The sequence below is a fragment of the Heptranchias perlo genome, chromosome 33 (assembly GCF_035084215.1).
Source record: "Heptranchias perlo isolate sHepPer1 chromosome 33, sHepPer1.hap1, whole genome shotgun sequence".
Taxonomy (NCBI): domain Eukaryota; kingdom Metazoa; phylum Chordata; class Chondrichthyes; order Hexanchiformes; family Hexanchidae; genus Heptranchias; species Heptranchias perlo.
In genome coordinates this window covers 738,755-765,607 of record NC_090357.1, presented here as the reverse complement: position 1 = coordinate 765,607, position 26,853 = coordinate 738,755, and the positions used below count along the sequence as shown (strand labels likewise).

At 47.3% G+C, this 26,853-nt stretch overlaps 1 protein-coding gene across 3 annotated transcripts; it reads left to right on the top strand.

Annotated features, from left to right (window-relative positions):
• The first annotated feature begins 1,794 nt into the window (after positions 1 to 1,794).
• Positions 1,795 to 26,720, top strand: bud13 (BUD13 homolog). Of its 3 annotated transcripts, none has more exons than XM_067970818.1 (11): positions 1,802 to 1,987; positions 5,208 to 5,304; positions 9,523 to 9,607; positions 10,863 to 10,917; positions 11,972 to 12,819; positions 14,913 to 15,193; positions 16,726 to 16,840; positions 18,842 to 18,980; positions 19,482 to 19,660; positions 19,913 to 19,994; positions 26,015 to 26,720. In XM_067970818.1, exons 1-11 carry the CDS (start codon positions 1,827 to 1,829, stop codon positions 26,106 to 26,108), a joined length of 2,136 nt encoding a protein of 711 aa, XP_067826919.1. In that variant the 5' UTR covers positions 1,802 to 1,826; the 3' UTR covers positions 26,109 to 26,720. The 3 variants fall into 3 exon arrangements, with proteins under 3 accessions (XP_067826921.1, XP_067826919.1, XP_067826920.1); XM_067970819.1 differs by lacking the exon at positions 1,802 to 1,987 and adding an exon at positions 3,713 to 5,125; XM_067970820.1 differs by lacking the exons at positions 19,913 to 19,994; positions 26,015 to 26,720 and having other exon boundaries at positions 1,795 to 1,987; positions 18,842 to 18,986; positions 19,482 to 19,571.
• Positions 26,721 to 26,853: the final 133 nt, after the last annotated feature.

Here is a 26,853-nt window from a genome sequence, read left to right as displayed (position 1 = left end):
CTTCTCGAGGGCAATTAGGGATGGGCAATAAATGCCGGCCTCGCCAGCGACGCCCACATCCCATGAACGAATTTAAAAAAAGGAAAGACCTTGCCTTTCACATCCTCAAGCTGTTTCCAAAGTGCTTCACAACCAATAAATTACTTTTTGAAGTGTTAGATAGGCAAATGCAGCAGCCAATCTGCACACAGCAAACGTGCATAAACAGCAATTGAGATAAATAACCAATTGATTAATTTGGTGGTGTTCAGAGGACTATTGGTTATAACACCAGGAAAAGTCCCCCTCTGTTCTTCGAATTGTGCCATGGGATTTTTTACGTCCACCTATACAAGCAGATGGGACCTCGGTTTAACTTCAATGGAAATGAGAATCGTGAGATGTTTAACAGGTGGCTGATGCAATACCATCCATTTTACACTATCGGCCAAAGTCAAAATTACTCCCTAGTGTCTATGCCAGCATCCCTGTCTGTAATATGTGTGCCACTTGAAGGGAGTTGGCATCAGCACTGAGTGCCAACTCATCACTCCTTGGACTGCCGACCAGTGCCACAAGAAATTCATCAACCTCCCGAGAAGGCAAGGTAACATGCTCCCTTTTCTTTACCCACCCTGGGCACTAGCACACACTTTGCCACCTTTAAGCATCACTTGTACAACTAACCCTTCACAAGGCACTCTGGTTAAGGTGGGCTTGAACTCAGGATCTTGTACTAGGGCTACCCAGGTCCCTTAACAGGAATTGATTATGCACACAACCTCAAAACTTCTTCCTCCTGCTGCTTCTGCTGATGTCCCACAGTGCCTCATGAATGCCAAGTTTTGGGCTGTTGATCTGTCCTTAATCTGTCCCATTTGGCACAGTGTCAGTGCCATACTGCACAATGGAGGATGTCCTCATAGTGGAGATGAGAGTTTGTTAACTCAAAATCCATGTCCTCATCTGTAAGTTCCTTCATAGTCATGCCCCATCTAATCTCTGCCAGCTCCTTCAGCCTTAGATCCCCGACCAAGCACTCTGTGTTTCCACCTCTCTCTACACCTTTTTAAACCTCAAGACCCATCTCTTGGACTCAGCTTCTGGTCACCCCTCTGAATTTCCCCTTTCCTGGCTCAAGGGTCTTCTTTGCACCTTTTTGTGAAGCCCATTTGGACTTTCCTTTCTGTTAAAGGTGTTGTATGCAAGTTGTTGTTCAGGGTATCAGAGCCTGGATATTCCTCACTTTGCTTGCTGTGCACTTTCCAGCAGGAGTCAACACAGTGACCAGACCCAGGCTGATTTATCCTCACCCCCTCCTTAGCCCAAGGACATGGCGAGGGTTACTAACTCTGGTTGGAAATATTCCTCGAGGTTTCACTACATGACCGCCCATCTTCAACTGCCCTGCCCAGTCAAATGGCCTTCCCCACCTCCAATATTTTTATAATTAATAAATGAAAATGTTAAAAGAAAATGAAAAAAGTACATTTTTTAATGCCCTGATTATTTTTTCCAGGGTTCCTCGGAGCAATGTACAGGAGATTAATCGTTAATTCCTGGAGATTCCAGGACAATCCCAAACGGTTGGCGAAACGTAGACATGACCTGCGCCATCCCGTGTGCGGGAACAACCGCTCCTTTACCAAGATGGCGGCAGCAATCCATTATAAAGGGTCAGGCGCCACTCCTTTACGAAGATGGCAGATGCACTCCATCATAAAGGGCCGGGGTGCCACTCCTTTACCAAGATGGCGGCGGCAACCCGTTGTAGAGGGCCTGGGGCCCCTCCTTTACCAAGATGGCGGCAGCGTGCCGATGCCCCGTTGCTATGGGAGCCGGGCGCGATGCAGGCCGGGATTGCGATGGCGGCCCTCAGCAAGGAGGAGTATCTGAAGCGCTACCTCGGCGGGCGGGAGCGGGACCGGGACCGGGAGCGGGACCCGGACCCGGACCCTCACCCCCCGGCCGGCAGGAAGAAGCGGAGAGTGAAGATCAAAGCCGGAGGGTGAGAGCCCAGCGGGGAGTGCTAGGCCCGGACCCCGACCTCTGTTAGTTACACAGGCCGGCGGGCAGCGGGGGCCGCGTCCCGTTAACCGGGCGCCTGTCCGCATCCGCCTTCAATAGCCGCTTACTGCGGCCTTAATTCAGGCACAAACCCGGAAAGGAAGCAGCTCAATCATTGAGTTTATCCGGGAAAGGCCGGGGAGGCCGCGGGCCTGGGCCTGGGCTCGATTATCAGCGAGTCCCGAAAGCTGTTGCGGATTCTGCTTCCCCCCTTTTGCCGGGCGGCAATTCCGCGGCCTGACTGCCCGAAACCCCCCGCCCCGTGCTGGAGGAGAGCGGCGGAGTTCTCCCCGGTGTCCCGGCCAATATTTATCCCTCAACCAACATCACAAAACAGATTGTTCATATTGGTTCATGGGATGTGGGCGTCGCTGGCGAGGCCGGCATTTATTGCCCATCCCTAATTGCCCTCGAGAAGGTGGTGGTGAGCCGCCTTCTTGAACCGCTGCAGTCCGTGTGGTGACGGTTCTCCCACAGTGCTGTTAGGAAGGGAGTTCCAGGATTTTGACCCAGCGACAATGAAGGAACGGCGATATATTTCCAAGTCGGGATGGTGTGTGACTTGGAGGGGAACGTGCAGGTGGTGTTGTTCCCATGCGCCTGCTGCCCTTGTCCTTCTAGGTGGTAGAGGTTGCGGGTTTGGGAGGTGCTGTCAAAGAAGCCTTGGCAAGTTGCTGCAGTGCATCCTGTGGATGGTACACACTGCAGCCACAGTGCACCGGTGGTGAAGGGAGTGAATGTTTAGGGTGGTGGATGGGGTGCCAATCAAGCGGGCTGCTTTATCCTGGATGGTGTCGAGCTTCTTGAGTGTTGTTGGAGCTGCACTCATCCAGGCAAGTGGAGAGTATTCCATCACACTCCTGACTTGTGCATTGTAGATGGTGGAAAGGCTTTGGGGAGTCAGGAGGTGAGTCACTCGCTGCAGAATACCCAGCCTCTGACCTGCTCTTGTAGCCACAGTATTTATATGGCTGGGCCAGTTGAGTTTCTGGTCAATGGTGACCCCCAGGATGTTGATGGTGGGGGATTCGGCGATGGTAATGCCGTTGAATGTCAAGGGGAGGTGGTCAGACACTCTCTTGTTGGAGATGGTCATTGCCTGGCACTTGTCTGGCGCGAATGTTACTTGCCACTTAACAGCCCAAGCCTGGGCACGGACTGCTTCATTATTTGAGGGGTTGCGAATGGAACTGAACACTGTGCAATCATCCGCGAACATCCCCATTTCTGACCTTATGATGGAGGGAAGGTCATTGATGAAGCAGCTGAAGATGGTTGGGCCTAGGACACTGCCCTGAGGATTTCCTGCAGCAATGTCCTGGGGCTGAGATGATTGGCCTCCAACAACCGCTACCATCTTCCTTTGTGCTAGGTATGACTCCAGCCACTGGAGAGTTTTCCCCCTGATTCCTGTTGACTTCAATTTTACTAGGGCTCCTTGGTGTCACACTCTGTCAAATGCTGCCTTGATGTCAAGGGCAGTCACTCTCACCTCACCTCTGGAATTCAGCTCTTTTGTCCATGTTTGGACCAAGGCTGTGATGAGGTCTGGAGCCGAGTGGTCCTGGCGGAACCCAAACTGAGCATCGGTGAGCAGGTTATTGGTGATTAAGTGGTGTTTGATAGCACTGTCGACGACACCTTCCATCACTTTGCTGATGATTGAGAGTAGACTGATGAGGCGGTAATTGGCCGGATTGGATTTGTCGTGCTTTTTGTGGACAGAACATACCTGGGCAATTTTCCACATTGTCAGGTAGATGCCAGAGTTGTAGCTGTACTGGAACAGTTTGGCTAGACGCACAGTTAGTTCTGGAGTACAAGTCTTCAGCACTACAGCCGGGATGTTGTCGGGGCCCATAGCCTTTGCTGTATCCAGTGCACTCAGCCATTTCTTGATATCACGTGGAGTGTATTGAATTGGCTGAAGACTGGCTTCTGTGATGGTGGGGATATCGGGAGGAGGCCGAGATGGATCATCGACAGATTATCTGGTCATTTATCACATCGCTGTTTGTGGGATCTTGCTGTGCATAAATAGGCTGCTGATTTTCCTACGTTACAGCAGTGACTACACTTAAAGCACTTCATTGGCTGTAAAGCACGTTAGGATGTCCTGAGGTAGAGAAAGGGGCGATATTATTGCAAAGTCCTTTCTTGATACAAATTACTGCATGGTGAAGTTTTGGCAATATTTCCAGGTCCCTTTCAATAAGGACTGTGCCCCTTTAACAGGTACTTTAATCAGTGGAGCCTGCTCAATGCTGTTTCACCGCAGGGTTATATTTATGGGAATGTGCAACTGCTGATTTTGTTGGGATTCGCTCGATTGCAATGCTGCATTAAGTTGGTTCTCACAGTAACTGGATGATCCCTTGCTGTCAGTAGCAAACTGTTAGATCTGTGGAGGGCAACACACCCGAAATGTCATACACTAGCTTTTCTCTTCACAGAAACTCATCATAGAATCTTACAGCATAGAAGGAGGCCATTCAGCCCATCATGCCTGTGCCGGCTCTTTGAAAGAGCTCTCCAATTAGTCCCACTCCCCCTTCTCTTTCCCCATAGCGCTGCAATTTTTTCTTTTTCAAGTATTTACCCAATTCCCTTTTGAAAGTTATTATTGAATCTGCTTCCACCGCCCTTTCAGGCAGCGCATTCCAGATTATCACAACTCGCTATGTTTATATAAAAAAAAATTCTCATCTCCCCTCTGGTTCTCCTGCCAATTACCTTAAATCTGAGTCTTCTGGTTACTGACTTACCTGCCAGTGGAAACAGTTTCTCCTTATTTACTCTCTCAAAACTTCCTCATAATTTCTCCCTTTAACCTGCTGTAAGGAGAACAACCCCATCTTCTTTTGTCTCTCCATGTAACTGAAGTCCCTCATCCCTGGTACCATTCTAGTAAATCTCCTCTGCACCCTCTCCAAGGCCATGACATCCTTCCCAAAGTGTGGTGTCCAGAATTGGACACAATACTCCAGCTGAGGCCAGTTTTATAACTTCCTTGCTTTTGTACCAGATGGACTTGCTGTGTAATTGTGGCATTGATTGCTTTCTCTCTTTAATTTGCCAGGTGAGTGTCTGTACCAGCTCGGGGCTGATATTGGACTTAGTTCTCCACCAGTTGAAAATCTCTCCATTTTGTTATATTGCAGAATGCGAATTGTGGATGACGACGTGACCTGGAAGAGCCTGGAGAAGGAGGCGGTGTTAAAGGCGGAGGAATCAGCCGAGGATGATGAAGCCCCTGTGGTACGTAGCAGGCTGATAACCTGATCCCCGTGGTCCACTCTCTGTAGCTGGGCTCGCTCAGTACCCCACGAGTAGATAACAGAACAGTTAACAGCTCAACACTGCATGACTCCACTGATACTGCTACAAAAATCACTTACATAATGACTAATATTTTAAAGTAAATTGTCGGTAGTCCACAAAGTGGTTGCTAAATGTATGGGAACAGAAGAAAATACAGGAGTGGAAAAGGCTCTTCAGCCCCTCCAACCAGCGCCCAAAACTAAACCTTCTGAATCACCAACTCTCCCAAATATTTATCTAACTCTCCCTCATATGTTCCCACACTAACCCCCTCCTCCTCTTGGGCTCTCCATTACACATGTTCACCATTCTCTGTGTAACGTAGTTAAATTTAAACTGTCTGTCACCTTCCCTTATGCCCTAGTTCCCGGTTCTAGAGTTTGTGGCAATCTCGAACGTGTTATCAAGTTTCAGTTTATCTGTTCCCTTTAAGGATCTCCCCTAAGCCTTCCATTCTCCAGAGTAAATTCCGGGAAGCCACTTTTATTTCTCAACGTACAGACCTTCCTTTTAAGATTTAAGGTAATTGGCAAAAGAACCAGAGAGGAGATGAGGATTTTTTTTACGCAGTGAGTTGTTATGATCTCTCTAAATTAAGAGTAATTTAAAGGAGTAAACTCCTTAAAGGGAGTAACTAACGAGCTTAATGTAAGGCGAGTCATGGCAGCAGAGTTCGCACCCGTGATATGCTCCTCCTGCACTATGTGGGAAGTCATGGACATTACAGGTGTCCCTGGCGACCATGTGTGCAGGAAGTGTGTCCAGCTGCAGCTACTGACTAACCGCATTTCGGAGCCGGAGCTGGAGCTGCGGAGCATCCGCAATGCTGAGATTATCGTGGATAGCACGTTCAGTGAGGTGGTCACACTGCAGGTAAAGATTACGCAGGCAGAAAGGAAATGGGTGACCGCCAGGCAGAGTAAAAGGACTAGGCAGGTAGAGCAGGAGTCCCCTGGGGCCGTCTCCCTCTCAAACAGATATTCCACTTTGGATATTGTTGGGGAATGCAGCGAGAGCCAAGACCGTGGCACCACGAGTGACTCAGCTGCACAGGAGGGGAGGAAAAAGAATGGGAGAGCAATAGTGATAGAGGATTCCATCATAAGGGGAACAGATAGGCCGCAGAGGTGACTCCGGGGCAGTCACACTACTAAGAGTGTATTATAGACCCCCGAATAACGAAAGGGAGATAGAAGAACAAATATGTAGGCAAATTTCTGAGTGCAAAAATAAGAGGGCAATAATAGTAGGGGACTTCAACTACCCTAACATCAACTGCGATTCAAACAGTGCGAGGGGCACAGAGGGCGCAAAATTCTTGATCGGTGTCCAGGAGAATTTTTTTAGCCAGTACGTGACAAGCCCAACAAGAGGGGATGCAATTCTAGATTTAGTCCTGGGAAATGAAGATGGGCAAGTGGGTGAAGTGACAGTGGGTGACCATATTGGGGATAGTGACCACAATTCAGTTGGTTTTAGCATTATTATGGAAAAGGACAGAGTTAAATCAGGAATAAACGTTTTAAATTGGGGGAAGGCAAATTTTACAGAACTAAGAGGTGATTGGCAGAAGTGGACTGGACACAACTACTTGAGGAGAAATCAGTGGCAAGCCAGTGGGAGGCACTAAAAAGTGAAATTCTACGGGTACAATGCAGACACGTCCCCTCAAAGAAAAAGGCTGGCACTGCCAAATTTAGAGCCCCCTGGTTGTCTAGAAGTATACGGGGTAAGATAAAGCAGAAAAAGAAAGCTTATGACTGTCACAGAAAACTAAATACTGCAGAAAGCCTAGAGGAATATAGAAAATACAGGGATGACGTAAAAAAGGAAATAAGGAAAGCAAAGAGAGGGCATGAAAAAATATTAGCTAGTAAGATTAAAGAAAACCCAAAGATGTTTTATCAGTACATTAAGAACAAGAGGATAGCTAAGGAAAAGGTGGGACCTATCATGGATGATGAGGGTAACTTGTGTGTAGAAGCAGAGGATGTGGGTAGGGTTTTAAATGAATATTTTGTCTCCATATTCACAAAGGAAAGGGATGATCCGGACGTAGTAGTTAAAGAGGAGAGGTGTGAAATATTGGATAAGGTAAACATTACGAGAGAGGAAGTACTGGAGGGACTGGAATCCTTGAAAGTTGATAAGTTACCAGGGCCGGATGGATTGTTTCCTAGGCTATTGAAGGAAGCCAGGGAGGAAATAGCAGATTCTCTGAGGATCATTTTCCAATCCTCACTTGATACAGGGGAGGTACTGGAGGACTGGAAGACTGCAAACGTAGTACCATTGTTTAAAAAGGGTACGAGGGAAAGGCCGAACAATTATAGGCCGGTCAGTCTTACCTCGGTGGTGGGCAAACTATTAGAATCAATACTGAGAGATAGGATAAACTGTCACTTGGAAAGGCATGGTTTAATCAGGGATAGTCAGCATGGATTTGTTCAGGGAAGGTCATGCCTTACAAATCTGATTGAATTCTTTGAGGAGGTGACAAGGAAGATTGATGAGGGTAGTGCAGTGGATGTTGTCTACGTGGATTTTAGTAAGGCATTTGACAAGGTCCCACATGGCAGACTGGTCAGAAAGGTAAAGCCCATGGGATACAGGGAAATGTGGCGAATTGGATCCAAAATTGGCTCAGTAACAGGAAACAAAGGGTAAAAGTCGATGGATGTCTTTGCAAATGGAAATCCGTTTCCAGTGGTGTGCCACAGGGCTCAGTATTGGGTCCCTTGCTGTTTGTGGTATATATTAATGATTTGGACTTGAATGTAGGGGGCATGATTGGCAAATTTGCAGACGAGACAAAAATTGGCCGTGTAGTTGATAGTGAAGAGGATAGCTGTAGACTCCAAGAAGATATCAATGGGTTGGTGGAGTGGGCGGAAAAGTGGCAAATGGAGTTCAACCCGGAGAAGTGTGAGGTAATGCACTTAGGGAGGGCAAACAGTAAATGGGAATATATTGAGGGGTAGAGGAAGTGAGAGACCTTGGAGTGCATGTGCACAGGTCCCTGAAGATGGCAGTACAGGTAGATAAGGTTGTGAAGAAGGCATACGGAATGCTCTCCATTATTAGCCGAGGTATAGAATACAAAAGCAGGGATGTAATGATGGAACTGTATAAAACGCTGGTAAGGCCACAGCTGGAGTATTGTGCGCAGTTCTGGTCACCACATTACAGGAAGGACGTAATTGCTCTGGAAAGAGTGCAGAGAAGATTTACAAGAATGTTGCCAGGGCTTGAAGGAGAGATTGGATAGGCTGGGGTTGTTTTCCTTGGAGCAGAGGAGGCTGAGGGGAGACTTGATTGAGGTGTACAAAATTATGAGGGGCCCAGATAGAGTAGACAGGAAGTACCTGTTTCCCCTAGCGGAGAGTTCAAGAACTAGAGGACGTAGATTTAAGCTGATTGGCGGAAGGATTAGAGGGGACATGAGGGAAAACTTTATTACCCAGAGAGTGGTGGGTGTATGGAATTCGCTGCCCGAATTGGTGGTAGAGGCAGGGACCCTCAACTCTTTAAAAAAGTACCTGGACCTGCACCTAAAGTGCTGTAAGCTGCAGGGCTACGGACCGGGTGCTGGAAGGTGGGATTAGAATGGGCACCTGGTTGTTCTTCGAGCCGGCGCGGACACGATGGGCCGAATGGCCCCCTTCTGTGCCGTATCTTTTCTATGGTTCTATAATCTGGAATGCGCTGCCTGAAAGGGCGGTGGAAGCAGATTCAATAATAACTTTCGAAAGGGAATTGGATAAATACTTGAAGGGAAAAATTAGTCGGACAATGGGGAAAGAGTGGGGTTTTGTCTCGTGGCCTTTTGTCTCGTGGCCTTTTGTGATCGTATGGAGCTGATTGACCAAACCTGTTTGAATACTAGCTGATTTTGGCCAGTCTGGACAGGATTATCATGTTTCCCTACATTAGACTGGCAGTGTGGTGTGGTATCGGGTACTGGGCTGTCCCTGCAAGTCCAGCTGTCAGGATTAGATTGGAAGGATGGATGGGAACAGGGTGGATAAACATGAGTCGGACTATTTGCTCGTATGGAGGGTAAACACCTCACTGCTGGTTGTCCCAAATGGCCTGTTTTTGTGTTGTTATTTCTGTGTATTGTACTTTGTGCTAATCTCCATCCTGTTGCTTTAGGTTGCAGAATTCATTGATGAAAGACCTGAAATTATTCAACAAATGGAAGAATTTAGATCGAGCAGGAAGTGGAGAATTTTAGGAGGTACGTCATGAAGTTGTGAGACAACCTTTTTAAAATCAATCGGATTTCAGTCTTGTAGTGGATTTGAAGACTTGTAATTGGCTATAGTGTTTTTTTTAATTCATCCTGGACTTGTGGGCATCGCTGGCAAGGCCACCATTTATTGCCCATCCCGAGTTGCCCAGAGAAGGTGGTGCTGGGCTTTCTTCTTGAACCACTGCAATGGTTTGATACAATGGAGTGGTTCGCTAGGCCACTTCAGAGGGCAGTTAAGAGTCATTCACATGTGGGACTGGAGTCACACATAGGCCCAGACCGGGTAAGGACGGCAGGTTTCCTTCCCTAACGGACTTTAGTGAACCAGTTGAGTTTTTAAGATAAATACATGGTTACCTTTTTTTTACTGAATTCAAATTCTCAAACTGTTATGGTGGGATTTGAACCCATGATTACTAGACCAGTAACATAGCCACTGAACTACCGTGCTCTCAGCCATGCCAGTCGTGGGCGGCACAAGGGTTACCTCCCACCACCCCAATTTTCTCCCCCCCCCCCCCCCCCCCCCGGAAGATGTTGACACTTCCCTTGATCCAGGTGCCACAGGCATTGGCCATCCTCCAGTACCCTTCCACAAAGGCAGCTTCATTTGCCGGCCTCAACTCTGCATGTTGGCAGGATATATGACTTTAAAGGACACCTTAGCTCTGATTACTGGATCGTGATTAGGAGAGAGGACTTTAAATGATTTTTCTCTCCCTAACAAGGGCTGAGTTGCAGTATGTTAGCCTCTAATGAGATCGGCTAACGTAGCAGAGCCTGGAGATTGGAGCTGGGCCTCTCTGTTCTGTATGGGTCAGTAACCCACTATAAAGAGCGTTTATCTATTGAAGCACTGATGAGCTTCTGCTTTACTTTATTTGAGGGATTTGCCATCCCTTCATTGCACATTCACACCCTGGTGAAGCTAAACTCTGATTCGGTGTCACAACTGTTTGAATCAGCCGGAGGGCGAGACTTTCTGATTCCCTGAAGTTTGGGCCGGTTACTGAGCCCAATAGTTAATAAAACCCTCATTAACCCCATCCCTTAGACCATCTTGCTCACACGGGTCACTTCTTTCCCCTGCACAAGAAAAGTGGACAAAAAAAACACAGACAGTTGTTAAACTTTATCGTCACTGTTGTTTGGTTCCTAATTAAAACTAGTAATAAGGAAACACAAGAGGCAGGCTTGGTGTGAAGGTCATCATTACCTTCGTGACTTTTTCTTCATTTAGATGAAAACGAAGACTCCCAGGGGTCAGATCTCTTTTTACAAACACACGCAGTTGGGTAAGTGCTGTACGTCTGGCGCTGTGTGCGCACTCTGTGTTTAAAGAGGCTGCAGTCTCTCTCATTGACATCTCTTCTAATTATTCTTTGTTCCACTTCCTCTGGGATGCTCCTGTTGGGAGTGATTCGTTTACTGTGTTTGTTTCCGATCTCTGCGTTGACCTGTCTGCTTAGTTTCCGTTTGGTGCCTCTCTCTGTGCTGATCCACGGAAATTGATAAGCTGACCGCAGAGGGAATTGTGCGCAAAACAACAACAGCAATTGGTGTTTATACAGCGCTGTTAACGTAGTAAAACAGCCGAAGGCGCTGCACAGGAGCATTATCAGACAAAAATTGACACTGAGCCAAAGAAGGAGATATTAGGAAAGGTGATTAAAAACTTGGTCAAAGAGGTAGGTTTTAAATAGGGTCTTAAAGAAGGAGAGAGACGGAGAGGTTTCGATAGGGAATTCCAGAAATTAGGACCCAGACAGCTGAAGTTATGACCGTCATTGGTGGGGTGAAGGGAGTGTGGAGGGGACAGTGGTGGGGCGAGGGGACAGTGGTGGGGCGAGGGGACAAGGGGAGGGGACAGTGGTGGGGCGAAGGGAGTGCTGGGGGACAGTGGTGGGGCGAGGGGACAGTGGTGGGGCGAGGGGACAGTGGTGGGGCGAGGGGACAGTGGTGGGGCGAGGGGACAGTGGTGGGGCGAGGGGACAAGGGGAGGGGACAGTGGTGGGGCGAGGGGACAAGGGGAGGGGACAGTGGTGGGGCGAGGGGACAAGGGGAGGGGACAGTGGTGGGGCGAAGGGAGTGCTGGGGGACAGTGGTGGGGGACAATGGTGGGACGATGGGAATGGGTCGGGGTGTGGGGGGGGGACAAAGCCATGTCATGCATTCCAGTGGGACTCTGACACACTGTGTAACTCCTTTCACTCTTTACAGTTGAGCCCCACTGGGAGAATGCTGTCTGGTGGCTAAAATCAATCAGTGATGAAAGTACTGATGTCTTGCTGTTATTGAGCCAAAGTGTCCATATTCTCGATGCACTAACGTGGGTTTTATTTTCTTTAGTTCGTTACCAGGTTCCGAGTCGGCACCAAGAAGGATAGATGGTGATCCTCGGGTTACTAAGAAAACAATTAGGACAGTTTCACCTGACCTTTCACCTCCCAGGAGGGGACGCCATGACTCTCCTGACCTTTCACCTCGCAGGAGGGGACGCCATGACTCTCCTGACCTTTCACCTCCCAGGAGGGGACGCCATGACTCTCCTGACCTTTCACCTCCCAGGAGGGGACGCCATGACTCTCCTGACCTTTCACCTCCCAGGAGGGGACGCCATGACTCTCCTGACCTTTCACCTCCCAGGAGGGGACGCCATGACTCTCCTGACCTTTCACCTCCCAGGAGGGGACGCCATGACTCTCCTGACCTTTCACCTCCCAGGAGGGGATGCCATGACTCTCCTGACCTTTCACCTCCCAGGAGGGGACGCCATGACTCTCCTGACCTTTCACCTCCCAGGAGGGGACGCCATGACTCTCCTGACCTTTCACCTCCCAGGAGGGGACGCCATGACTCTCCTGACCTTTCACCTCCCAGGAGGGGATGCCATGACTCTCCTGACCTTTCACCTCCCAGGAGGGGACGCCATGACTCTCCTGACCTTTCACCTCCTATAAAAAAACTCTCTAAATTCACAGAAAAGTCCATCCGATCTGCAGACCTGCCTTCGAGATCGGTTCAGTATAATTCCCCTGACCTTTCACCTCGTAGAAAACAACATGACTCCTCAGATTCCTTGTTACCCGGGAATGCCGGATACCGTTCGGACTCCGATCTGTCTCCTCCTCGGAAAAGACCAAGCAGTTCCCTGGACTCCCAATCACCTCCAGCAAGGAAACGGACCAGTGCAAGAGGTATCCTTGTGTTGGTCAGGCGAGGCCTTGATATGGTTTTCTGGCTTCACAATAATTGTTCAAAAAGGAGGAATGTTAATTCATGGAATGATACAGCACAGAAGGAGGCCATTTGGCCCATGGTGCCTGTGCCAGCTCTTTGAAAGAGCTCTCCAATTAGTCCCACTCCCCCTGCTCTTTCCCCATAGGCCTGTAAATATTTCCTTTTCAAGTATATATCCCATTCCCTTTTGAAAGTTACGACATCCTTCCTAAAGTGCAGTGCCCAGAATTGAACATAATACTCCAGCTGGGGCCTATCCAGTGTTTTATAAAGCTTTAGCATAACTTTTTTGTTTTTGTACTCTATTCCTCTATTAATAAAGCCAAAGATCACGTATGATTTTTTACAGTCCTCTCAATTTGTCCCTCCACCTTCGAAGATTTTCAAATCAATGAAAACTAGATAGCACATTCCCCTTAAATTCTGAGAGTCTCCCCAGGAAATGTTTATGCTAATTGGGGTTATCTTGGATCTTTAGAGACGGCTGTGGGTGGCGGTGTTCAGCTGAGGGGGAAACCGGAGTCGTTGGAGGCAACTTAAGCCCCCTGATCATGTTCAGAGTCAAAGGTATATTACTGGCCTGTACACTCTACCTACTGCTCAGCCTCTCAGTTACACCAGCTGCACACCCACAAATCCCTTCCTATTAGATTGGAATGTCAGAGCAGTATCGCTTTTGCGATAGTTCCTGTTAAGCCAGTGCTATGGCCTCGCCCCTCCCTCTCTCTGTAACCTCCTCCAGCCCTACAACCCTCCGAGATCTCTGCGCTCCTCTAATTCTGGCCGCGTGCGCAGCCCCCATTTCCTTCACCCCACCATTGGCGGCCGTGCCTTCAGCTGCCTAGACCCTAAGCTCTGGAATTCCCTCCCTAAACCTCTCCGCCTCTCTCTCCTCCTTTAAGAGGCTCCTTAAAACCTACCTCTTCGACCAAACGTTTGGTCACCTATCCTAATATCTCCCTATGTGGGTCGGTGTCAGATTTATTTGGATTATGATCCCGTGAAGCACCTTGGGACGTTTTACTACGTTAAAGGCCCTATATAAATGCAAGTTGTTGTTATATAGAGTGAATATTTGTTAAAGACACATGCTCAGGTCCCATGCTCTTCACAACCTTTGACTCCTGTTCGTGCCAGCTCTCTTTCCCATCTTCTCTCTCCCAGCAGCCCTGCTGATATTCATCACGGGGGAAATACATTTTATAATTTAAAACCCGAATGCCTCATTTTCTATTAAAATCCCCAAGTGGTAAGCAAGGCATGTGACCATTGGCCTTTGGTATCCGTCTATCCCCTATTGCCATTGAGACTCCCAGGGCAGGTACAGCGCGGGTTAGATACAGAGTAAAGCTCCCTCTACACTGTCCCATCAAACACTCCCAGGGCAGGTACAGGGTTAGATACAGAGTAAAGCTCCCTCTACACTGTCCCATCAAACACTCCCAGGGCAGGTACAGGGTTAGATACAGAGTAAAGCTCCCTCTACACTGTCCCATCAAACACTCCCAGGGCAGGTACAGGGTTAGATACAGAGTAAAGCTCCCTCTACACTGTCCCATCAAACACTCCCAGGGTCAGGTACAGGGTTAGATGCAGAGTAAAGCTCCCTCTACACTGTCCCATCAAACACTCCCAGGGTAAGCACAATGCAAGTTAAATGTAAAGTTCCCTCTATAGTTCAGCAGGATCCTGCCCTCTCTCCGACCTCAGAAGAGAGTCTCAGTTGCACCATTTCTGACTGTCTCATGAAGCAGATGTGGCCTGAGGCTGATGGGGTGGTGATACTTTGTGGGGCGTTTAGAGTTGTCGCCTGAGCCCCCGAGATACTGGCTTAGGACGGCACAAATACACTTCATGGCGATCTGCATTCCAACATCTGGGACAAATGTACCCAAGTGCTGTAAGTAATAGAAATGTTTCACTGGGTGTTGCTGAGGCTCCATCCTTCGGTCCAGATGCTGTTGATCTGTTGGCTGCTTTTGCAGACTTTCTATTTCTAGTGTTTAAGACTAATTTTGCTTCCTGTTTTGTGAAAATCTTTCCTGCCTAGGTTTGTCCTGCATGAAACAAAAGGACAGAAGAACAACAGGGTCTCCACGGAGACGAGAAGACCCCGATTCTGACCTTTGGCCCCCACGAAAGGGGGCTCAGTGTTCTTCTGACTCGGAGCCTTCGCCACCGCGGAGGAAGAAGCCGGAGAGTCGGGATTGGGATCACTGGCCCAGCTCGGGGAGTTTGGAGCAGTCGCCTGTGAGGCAGAGACAACCTTTCGATAAGCCGGCTCCCTCGGGGGGGCGAGGAGTCAGCCAGGAGTCAAGTCCAAGCGGAAGGGTAAGGCTGGGCAGGAGAAACGGGCTCGGGTGATCCATTAATTGCACTGGAGAGTTGAGGCTTTACAGGAGGTACGTTTGGAACACTGCTGCCCTCATTCACAAGCTGCAAGTTCAAATCCTGGCCTCAGTTAACATTCCCACGTGGGATTCTCAGGATTTAGTCTGATTTACGCTCCTGTGAAGCTCCTTGGGACGTTTCACTGTGTTAAAGGCGCTATATAAATGCAAGTTATTGTTGGACGGACGGATTACTGGTTTTAGCCAAATCCCCAGTGTCCAAAGTGCCTTCTCGTGGGTCAGTGATGACGGTGTCCGTGTTGTTGACTGAGGCAGAAGTTGCCCTTGTATTTCTCACTCGCCGGTTTGTCCTGTTTGAATTCTATGGAGGTCGGAGAGGGCTGTTGATAGCGTTGTGCCTCATTGCTGGATAAATCTTCAGTCAGAACACCGAGATCTGTTCCTATCAGCAACTGGAGATATCTGGGAATGAATGGATTCAAACTTCATCTCCCCCTCCCCCCTCGACTCTTGCTATGCTCCCATGTGGCCTAAAAGGAAAACGGTTAGATACCCTGAAATAAATTCAGGAGAGATAACTGCTTTTTGAAAGACTGAACAGGCTGGGGCTCTTTTCTCTAGGAAAGAGAAGAGAAGGCTGAGGGGTGAGCTGATTGAGGTCTTTAAGATTATGAAAGGGTTTGATAGGGTAGATGTAGAGAAGATGTTTCTACTTGTGGGGGAGACCAGAATTAGAGGTCATAAATATAAGATAATCACTAATAAATCCAATAGGGAATTCAGGAGAAACTTCTTTCCCCAGAGAGTGGTGAGAATGTGGAACTCATTCCCACAAGGAGTAGTTGAGGTGAATCGTGTAGATGGATTTAATGGGAAGCTCGATAAACACATGAGGGAGAAAGGAATAGAAGGAAATGCTGATAGGGAGGGAGGAGGCTCATGTGGAGCATAAACACCAGCACAGACCAGTTGGGCTGAATGGCTTGTTCCTGTGCTGTAAATTCTATGTAATTTTTGTCAGATAGACTGAAAGCTCATAGAGTCATAGAGCACGGATAGAGGCCCTTCGGCCCATCGTGTCCGCGCCGGCCATCAAGCCCTGTCTACTCTAATCCCATATTCCAGCATTTGGTCCGTAGCCTTGTATGCTATGGCATTTCAAGTGCTCATCCAAATGCTTCTTGAATGCTCAGTTTAAGGTGGAATCCCAGCAGGGTTATGATGTTGCCATGTTAGGCTTATAATGTTTCATAATTTCATTGAAGAGAGTTTCTTTGTGTCTGTGTTCATCTAAATCACATGCTAATAAGTCACAGCCGTGCTGGCTCCAGCAGTGAAGAGGGGAGCTGATGCGGGAGATGGAAGGGAGGAGTTGGTGTTTGAAGCATCGTTGGCAGGCTGTTGGAGCGGTGGGTGGTCGGGCGTTCTTGGTCTTGCTGTCTTTAAGAAACCAACACAAAAACAGATTTGCGAAATCTTGATGGACTCACAATTTCTTTAAATGTGTTTCAGTCACAAGGGAATGAGATGCTATCGGGGGGTCAGGCTGGTCTGGTATCGACAGATATACTGAGGAAAGAGAAAGAGGAGCGGAGGAAAAGGGAGCGAGCAGCTGCGCACTTGGCAGGTATCGATGCAGCTCGAGGGCAGTCACACCACACCTAGTGCTACACAGTTCATCTTGGTTATTTTCCCTGAAGATGTTGACTCTTTGGGCCTTGCTATCGCCCCTGTTCCCTGCTTAAGTGCCTATTTGTCACATGTGAACCTGAACAGAGCATTAGCAGCATATTTAACCATGGAGGGCATCACCACAGTACCTGATCCTGCCCTTACCTAATGCTCGAATACCTGCACTTTCCAGCAGGGGTCAGGAGTGGTCAGGAGAAGGATCCTTGGCTGATGGAGTCGAGGGACACTCTGGTCAAGTGGAGCTCTCCTATTCCCTGACAGCACAGACTGGGAAAGAGCTTGGGACTTCCTGGTCTGTCCGGCTCAGTAATATCTGGTGATGCATTTATTCCCACAGCCATCAACTCTGCCGCTTTGCTCATGTTAATAAGTAATGTTTTAATTCATTGATATTGAAGAAGGGTTGGAAGTGACTTACCCCAGGGGTCAGTGCTGGGTCCATTTTTGTTTCTTTTTATTTTCACACTCCTCTTCTTTCTCTCTCCTTTTTCTCTCACCTCTTTTTTCTCTCTCTAATTATATGATTTAGACTTGGGTATAAGCAGTTTTTTAAAAATCAAAACTTACTGAAGAAATAAAATGAGGGGGTCTGGCTAACAGTGAGGTCTGTTGAAGAATCCAGGATGCCATGGCCAGATTAGCAGAATGGGCAGAGTGGCGGAGGCTGCAATTTAATGTGGCGGAGTGTGAGGTAACACATTTTCCGAGGGAAAGTAACTAACGGGAATGTGCATGCAATACAATGAGGCTGAAGGATGTGAGGTGACAGAGACCCTGGCGATTTAAATACACAATTCTCTGAACGTACGAGTGCAGGTTGATAAAGCCGTAATAAAGGCCAAAGGCAGTTTGGGTTTTGTAAGTGGGAGCAGAGAGTGCAACAGCAATGAGGGCCACAGTTAGAGACTGTGCAATTTTGGGTGCCTGATTTAAAGCCATAGAGAGCATTCAGCATTGATTCACCAGGGATGGGAAAATATAGCTGAGGGGAGAATTGAGACACTGGGACTATTTACACAGTAGCAGAAGATTATGAGGAGAATTAAGAGGTTTTTAAAATTATGACTGGTTCTGATAGTAAATAGGGAATGTATTTTTCCTCTGGTTGCTGAGTTGGTGACTAGAGGTTAATCATTTAAAACTGTCGCTAAGAGAGTGAGGAGAGAGGTTGGGAGACATTTCTTTATGTAGCGGGTTGTTGGAGCACAGAATGCTTTGTCACGGAGAGTACCTGAGGCAGAGACCATTGCATCTTTCATGGGAAAATTGCTTAAATATTTTCAGCAGATTGTGCAAACACTTTGAAACCAATCACCTGTTCACCCCCTCAGTTAAAGAATGGTGTGTGTAGTGAGAGATCTGAAAGGAAGGAGAGCACAAGATGGATTAGGAAAGGATTACTGTATTTCTAGAATACAGATTTGGAAACAGAGTTAAACTTGAGATAAGCAAGAAGGTGCATCACTGTTAGAAATATAGTTAGCGATTCCCATCTCCCTCAGTTATGTCCGACTCAACATCCTCCCTTTAACACTCCAGCCACTACTGTGGGGAAATGTGAATAAATTCTCCTCCTCTTGGGTTCTCCACCCCCCAAATCCTTGTGTTGCACGACATACCCCAACTAAAGGGAACAGCAAACAGCTTGCTCCCACACTACTGTCAGTGTCCCTCATTAGCCAGATGCTAGGACGATTGGGGAGCAGCCTGTGTTGTTTTGCATGTTCCCTTCCCCCCTGTCCCTCCCCACTCACGTGTCTTTGGTGATGTCCCGTTACCACTCTGGTCTCTCCTCTGTAGCAGTGGCTGAGGTTGTGAAATTCCCTCGTGACGACTTGCAATGTGATCTTTATCTGGTTGTCAATGTGTTCTGTTTGAGAAACTCCCATTGAGAATCGCCCAATGATGCTGAGATTTTTTTTCTCCCGTTTTAAAGATGCTTCCAGAAATGCCACCACTGTGTTCCGAGACAAATCAGGGAAAAAGAGGGACTTAGACCAGGAGCGGATTGAGCACAAGAGGAAGGAGGAGGAGAAAGCGGCAAAGCAAGAAAAATACGCCCAGTGGGGCAAAGGGTGAGAGTGAGTGAACATGTTAGTGAATAAATCTGCAGCATCAGCCGGGAACATAGGCAAAGCGGGATTCGGGCTCCAACAATATTTTACCGTTACACTGGCCGTAGCGGGTTAGGGGTGCTACAACGGATAGAATTTGTCTGTTCCAGCTCATTTCTACACTTGATTGACATGTCTTTCTATTTATCTTCCTCTCTCTGCATGTTTTTGTTTCTCTCCATTGTTCTGACTGCCCCATTTTCCCCTCTTATTTCTTCTCTCTCTCTCTCTCTCTCTCTCTCGCGTTCACTCATTTTATTATGCTCCGTTTCCTTCCTTCTCCCCTTCATCTCCCTTTTCCTACCCCTCGCTCTGTTCCTTCCCCCCCCCCCCCTCCATTCCCCTCTCTCTCTCTCTCTCCCCCCCCCCCCCTTTCCCTGGTGTTCTCTTTTCCCTTTCCTTTCTTCCCTACATGCTCTCCCTGCCCCTTCTCATTCTTTCCCTCTATGGCCTGTGTTTCAGGATGGCTCAGGAAGAGCAGCAAAGAAAGAATGTCGAGAATGCTCTTCACGAGATGCAGAAACCGCTCGCTCGACATATTGATGATGAAGACCTGGACCGCTTCCTGCGTGAGAGAGAGCGAGACGGAGACCCCATGGCCGGGCTGATCAGGAAGAAGAAGGAGGCCAAGAGTAAGAATGGTGAGTGTAAACATTGTGAGATGAAAGGGGTCCCCATATTAAGGGAGTTTAAACGCGGGACTGTCCGACGGTACTAAGGGGAGTTTAAACGCGGGACTGTCCGACGGTACTGAGGGGAGTTTAAACGCGGGACTGTCCGACGGTACTGAGGGAAGTTTAAACGCGGGACTGTCTGACGGTACTGAGGGGAGCTCATTTCAGACTGAATGAAGGAAGGGTCTTGGCTGAATGTGTGTCTGTTTCCCTTTGCAGAGAAGCCACAGTACAGGGGTCCTGCCCCGCCTCCCAACAGGTTTAACCTTTACCCCGGGTATCGCTGGGATGGTGTGAACAGGTAATGCAGAACTTCAACTTCAGAATAAACACAAATGATTCATAATTGGAACAAAAAATTGCATTGATCCTAAATCTATTATTAAACAACAAGCAGGGGCCTGAGCCCCAGGATGTTGCAATAGTATCAGCAGGGGTTACTGCAGAAATGGGACCTGGAACTGCTGGCAAATCAGCCTGGAGCTGGAGGATATTGAATTAAAAATGTAAATATTAAAACTTGCAAAGATTAACAAGTACCGATCTGCAGAAGTGTAAGAAATAGCGAGGGATATGGAGCAAAGGCGGGTAAATGGAGTTGAGGTACAGATCAGCCATGATCTAAATGAATGGCGGAACAGGCTCGAGGGGCTGAATGGCCTCCTCCTGACCCTATGTTCCTAGCAAGTGGGAAAATAGAATGGGAGTTTGGGGGTTGTTTTCAGATCAGAGCTGGGGCAGGAGAAGCTGGTCCAACAGAGGGCTGTATGTGGCAAACAGTTTCTCAATTGCACCCCAGTCAGTACAGGGATATCAGGATTATGGGAGTTGAGTGCACCAATTCTGCGAAAGGTTTGAAATGTCTTGCCTCGAGTCACATTTCAGTCGGGGTGGGCTCCAAGCTCTCAGCCTCGATCCCAGTTTTGGGGGGGGAAGGATCAGGAGGGACAGCTGCACAGTGTCGAACCTGGGACATTTAATCACATTCCCGGCCAGGATTTGTGAGGGGAAGAGGTGGCTGCAGCAATCCTGGCCGCAGTGTCCACTGGAGCTCGATCAGGCAGACTGTCTGTCGGATCAGCAGCCTGGTCACCTGTGGGCCTAAGCTCACATAGGAACAGGAGTAGGCCATTCAGCCCCTCGAGCCTGCTCCGCCATTTGATAAGATCATGGCTGATCTGTGATCTAACTCCATATACCTGCCTTTGGCCCATATCCCTTAATACCTTTGGTTGCCAAAAAGCTATCTATCTCACATTTAAATTGAGCAATTGAGCTAGTATCAATTGCCGTTTGCAGAAGAGAGTTCCAAACTTCTACCACCCTTTGTGTGTAAAAATGTTTTCTAATCTCACTCCTGAAAGGTCTGGCTCTAATTTTTAGACTGTGCCCCCTACTCCTGAAATCCCCAACCAGCGGAAATAGTTTCTCTCTATCCACCCTATCTGTTCCCCTTAATATCTTATAAACTTCGATCAGATCACCCCTCAACCTTCGAAACGCCAGAGAATACAACCCCAATTTGTGTAATCTCTCCTCGTAACTTAACCCTTGAAGTCCGGGTATCATTCTAGTAAACCTACGCTGCACTCCCTCCAAGGCCAATATGTCCTTCCGAAGGTGCGGTGCCCAGAACTGCTCACAGTACTCCAGGTGCGGTCTAACCAGGGTTTTGTATAGCTGCAGCATAACTTCTGCCCCCTTGTACTCTAGTCCTCTAGATATAAAGGCCAGCATTCCATTAGCCTTATTGATTATTTTCTGTACCTGTTCATGACACTTCAATGATCTATGTACCTGAACCCCTAGGTCCCTTTGGACATCCACTGTTTTTAACTTTTTACCATTTAGAAAGTACCCTGTTCTATCCTTTTTTGATCCAAAGTGGATGACCTCACATTTGTCTACATTGAATTCCATTTGCCACAGTTTTGCCCATTCACCTAATCTATCAATATCGCTTTGTAATTTTATGTTTTCATCTACACTGCTTACAACACCACCAATCTTTGTGTCATCGGCAAACTTAGATATGAGACTTTCTATGCCTTCATCTAAGTCGTTAATAAATATTGAGAATAATTGAGGCCCCAAGACAGATCCCTGCGGGACTCCACTAGTCACATCCTGCCAATGTGAGTACCTACCCATTATCCCTACTCTCTGTCGCCTTTCGCTCAGCCAACTTCCTAACCAAGTCCGTACTTTTCCCTCGATTCCATGGGCTTCTATCTTAGCTAACAGTCTCTTATGTGGGACCTTATCAAATGCCTTCTGGAAGTCCATATAAAAAACATCCATTGACATTCCCCTGTCCACTACTTTAGTCACCTCTTCAAAAAATTCTGTCAGGTTTGTCAGGCACGACCTACCTTTCACAAATCCATGCTGGCTCTCTCTGATTAACTGAAAATTCTCGAGGTGTTCAGTCACCCTATCCTTAATTATAGACTCCAGCATTTTCCCCACAACAGATGTTAGGCTAACTGGTCTATAATTCCCTGGTTTCCCCCTCCTTTCTTAAAAAGCGGAGTGACATGTGCAATTTTCCAATCTAGAGGGACAGTTCCTGAATCTGGAGAACTTTGAAAGATTATAGTTAGGGCATCTGCAATGTGCTCACCTACTTCCTTTAAAACCCTGGGATGGAAACCATCTGGTCCTGGGGATTTGTTACTCTTTAGTGCTATTATTTTCTTCATTACTGTTGCTTTACTTATATTAATTTTATCGAGTCCCTGTCCCCGATTCAATATTAGTTTTCTTGGGATTTCCGGCAAGCTATCCTCTTTTTCGACTGTAAATACTGACCCAAAGTAATTGTTCAACATGTCTGCCATTTCCCCATTGTCAATGACAGTATCCCCACTTTCAGTTTTTAAGGGGCCAACACTGCTCCTGACCACCCTCTTTTTCCTAATATAACTATAAAAGTTCTTTGTATTGGTTTTGATATCCCTTGCAAGTTTCTTTTCATACTCTCTTTTTGTAGCTCTTACTGTTTTGTGACCCTTTGTTGATCTTTGTATCTTTCCCATTCGCCAGGATCTGTGCCATTTTTTGCCTTTTTGTATGCCCTTTCCCTATATCTTATACTGCCCCTTACCTCTTTAGTTGTCCATGGCCGATTTTTTTGGCAAGTAGAATTCTTGTCCCTCGGGGGTATAAACCGATTCTGTATCACATTAAATGTTTCTTTAAACATTTCCCACTGATCATCAGTCGTTTTACCCATTAACAGATTTGCCCAGTTTACTGTGGACAGTCTCTGTCTCATCCCATTGAAGTCGACCTTACCCAAGTCTAGAATCTTAGCAGCTGATTCACTTTTTTCCCTTTCAAACACTACATTGAACTCGATCATGTTATGATCACTATTGGATAGATGTTCACGCACAGTTAAGCCGTTAACTAAATCTGGTTCATTACTCATTACTAAATCTAGTATGGCTTGCCCCCTTGTTGCCTCTCGGACAAACTGCTGTAGAAAACTATCCCGGACACACTCAAGAAATTCACTACCTTTCTGACAGTTGCTAGTCTGCTTTTCCCAATCTATGTGAAGGTTAAAGTCCCCCATTAAGACCACTATGCCTTTCTTACACGCTTGTCTAATCTCTGCATTTATACAATCTAGCACCTCAGAGCTGCTGCCAGGGCCCCTATATACAACTCCCACTATAGTCTTAGATCCGTTCCTGTTTCTCAATTCAACCCATAAGGTCTCTGTTGGCTGTTTACCTCTCGTTATATTCTCCTTTATCATTGAAGTGATTTCATCTCTAATCATTAAGGCTACTCCTCCCCCTCTTCCATTTTCCCTATCTCTCCTGTTGACTTTATAACCCAGTATATTTAGTTCCCAATCCTGTCCATCCTGCAGCCATGTCTCAGTAATAGCTATCATGTCATACCCTCCAATTTGAATTTGAACCTGTAGTTCATTTAATTTATTCCTTATACTCCGTGTATTTGTATATAGAACTCTTAGTTGGGCTACACACCCGAGCCTGACCTTCAGCTTTGATGCTGGGTTAATCGCCTTACGCCTTCTAGTTTTCACTTTATCTGTAGTGTCTAAAGTACACTTTCTTTCTGCTGCTCTACGCTTTTCCCTTTCACTTGTTCTTGAACAACTGTTTGTACTATTTGTATTGTAAATTTCCCCTGGGTCTTCCCCTCACTTGCTGCTCTCAACTTTATTCCCTTCTGACTCCCCGCTCAGGTTCCCACCCCCCTGCCACTCTAGTTTAAACCTTCCCCAACAGCACTAGCAAACACCCCCGCGAGGACATTGGTCCCGGTCCTGCTCGGGTGTAACCCGTCCCGCTTGTACAGGTCCCACCTTCCCCAGAACCGGTCCCAATGTCCCAGGAATCTAAATCCCTCCCTCCTACACCATCCCTGCAGCCACACATTCATCCTGTCTATTCTCCTGTTCCTAATTTATCTCCTAACTCTTTAAATTCACCTTGCAGGACCTCATCCCTTTTTGTTAACCTATGTCGTTGGTACCGATATGGAGACATTCACTCTGTGACTCATTACTGCAGCCCCTTAGCCTCAGGCAACTTAATGCCCAATAATTGGTCTATTTAGGTTCCAGCAGTACAGCTTTCTGCCACATTGACCAATGTCAGGGCAATTAGTCAGAAGCTGAAATCTTTGGGCAGTCTCATTCTAGTTCCTCATGGACATGGACCCACGACAGAAAACTGCCTCCATTTCAGCATAAATTTTTAATCTCAGGCTGCTAAAATATCACACTGAGCTTCATCTGAAGCACATTGATGGGACAGTGTAGAGGGAGCTTTACTGTGTATCTAACCCTGTACCTGCCCTGGGAGTGTTTGATGGGACAGTGTAGAGGGAGCTTTACTCTGTATCTAACCCTGTACCTGCCCTGGGAGTGTTTGATGGGACAGTGTAGAGGGAGCTTTACTCTGTATCTAACCCTGTACCTGACCCTGGGAGTGTTTGATGGGACAGTGTCGAGGGAGCTTTACTCTGTATCTAACCCTGTACCTGCCCTGGGAGTGTTTGATGGGACAGTGTAGAGGGAGCTTTACTCTGTATCTAACCCTGTACCTGCCCTGGGAGTGTTTGATGGGACAGTGTAGAGGGAGCTTTACTCTGTATCTAACCCTGTACCTGCCCTGGGAGTGTTTGATGGGACAGTGTAGAGGGAGCTTTACTCTGTATCTAACCCTGTACCTGCCCTGGGAGTGTTTGATGGGACAGTGTAGAGGGAGCTTTACTCTGTATCTAACCCTGTACCTGCCCTGGGAGTGTTTGATGGGACAGTGTAGAGGGAGCTTTACTCTGTATCTAACCCTGTACCTGACCCTGGGAGTGTTTGATGGGACAGTGTCGAGGGAGCTTTACTCTGTATCTAACCCTGTACCTGCCCTGGGAGTGTTTGATGGGACAGTGTAGAGGGAGCTTTACTCTGTATCTAACCCTGTACCTGCCCTGGGAGTGTTTGATGGGACAGTGTAGAGGGAGCTTTACTCTGTATCTAACCCTGTACCTGCCCTGGGAGTGTTTGATGGGACAGTGTAGAGGGAGCTTTACTCTGTATCTAACCCTGTACCTGCCCTGGGAGTGTTTGATGGGACAGTGTAGAGGGAGCTTTACTCTGTATCTAACCCTGTACCTGCCCTGGGAGTGTTTGACGGGACAGTGTAGAGGGAGCTTTACTCTGTATCTAACCCTGTACCTGCCCTGGGAGTGTTTGATGGGACAGTGTAGAGGGAGCTTTACTCTGTATCTAACCCTGTACCTGCCCTGGGAGTGTTTGATGGGACAGTGTAGAGGGAGCTTTACTCTGTATCTAACCCTGTACCTGCCCTGGGAGTGTTTGATGGGACAGTGTAGAGGGAGCTTTACTCTGTATCTAACCCGTGCTGTACCTGCCCTGGGAGTGTTTGATGGGACAGTGTAGAGGGAGCTTTACTCTGTATCTAACCCTGTACCTGCCCTGGGAGTGTTTGACGGGACAGTGTAGAGGGAGCTTTACTCTGTATCTAACCCTGTACCTGACCCTGGGAGTGTTTGACGGGACAGTGTAGAGGGAGCTTTACTCTATCTAACCCTGTACCTGCCCTGGGAGTGTTTGATGGGACAGTGTAGAGGGAGCTTTACTCTGTATCTAACCCGTACTTGATGCTGATACCAGGTACCTAAAATGCAAGCTGTTCCATTCTCTGTCACTAACCTCCCCCGCCTTGATGAGAAGGAAGTTCACTAAAATAATCCAACGGTAGAAATTCCATGTTTAAAGTCACTGCACCAACAAGAAAATATTTTTTAAACTCGCAGGTCGAATGGGTTTGAACAGAAGCGGTATGCCCGGCTGGCAGATAAGAAGGCAGTGCAGGAGATCGCATACAAGTGGAGCGTGGAAGATATGTAAGCCGCAAAACAGGAATACTCTCCGCACACAGACACTGGACCTGGGACCTTAGTGATCTGTGGGAAATGTGATGGGACAGAGTCTAACCAATCCCGTGCAATGTGGGACTGAATATTTGGGGACTATCAAGCGAAGACCCGAATCTTTTTATTGCTGTTAATATTTTGTCCTTTTTGAATATAAAGTTTGTACTGTGTGATTCCAGGTCTGTTTGGTGTGGGGACAGTCTGTTTTGTGAACTGGCCTGTTATTGATTTATTGTCAGGTTGTGTCTGTGAATCAAACTGGTGACTGGACTTTTCTCACCTTTCCCTTCTTAAATTCTCAAGTGCCATCATTCCCAAATTTAGGTCTAATTTTGGATTTATTCAAATTCATTTATTTTGAACTTTGCACAGCTGAAGATCTGGATGATTTAACATGGTTTGGAAGACTTGTCATTCTCTTGAGCGCTGGGATCTATTTTGTTTTTTTCAAAAAAAAGTGAAAAGGAATTTTATTTTTTTTGAAAGTCTGTTGGAAACTGATGGAAGTCAGACATGTAAAGGTGTTTCTATACAGCCTGTCATGACCAGGTCACCTGCTGACCGAATAAGTTAATTTCCCTTTTTATTCGATGGCATTGTGTGATTTTTTTTTTAACCAGTGTGTTGGGGATTGCAGGGCACGATTCCATCCGTACCTGAGATTGATCCCAGTCCAAGTGTGTTCTGAGGGTAGCTTCTGAATTCAGAGACTGATTGAC

What these genes read in the sequence shown, in the direction of transcription:
- bud13 (XM_067970818.1), top strand. Translation starts at nt 1,827, where the DNA reads ATGCAGGCCGGGATTGCGATGGCGGCCCTCAGCAAGGAGGAGTATCTG. An exon ending in GAAACGGACCAGTGCAAGAG is followed by an intron (nt 12,820 to 14,912) that starts GTATCCTTGTGT and finishes TTTCCTGCCTAG; the next exon opens with GTTTGTCCTGCATGAAACAA. An exon ending in GGAGGCCAAGAGTAAGAATG is followed by an intron (nt 19,661 to 19,912) that starts GTGAGTGTAAAC and finishes TTCCCTTTGCAG; the next exon opens with AGAAGCCACAGTACAGGGGT.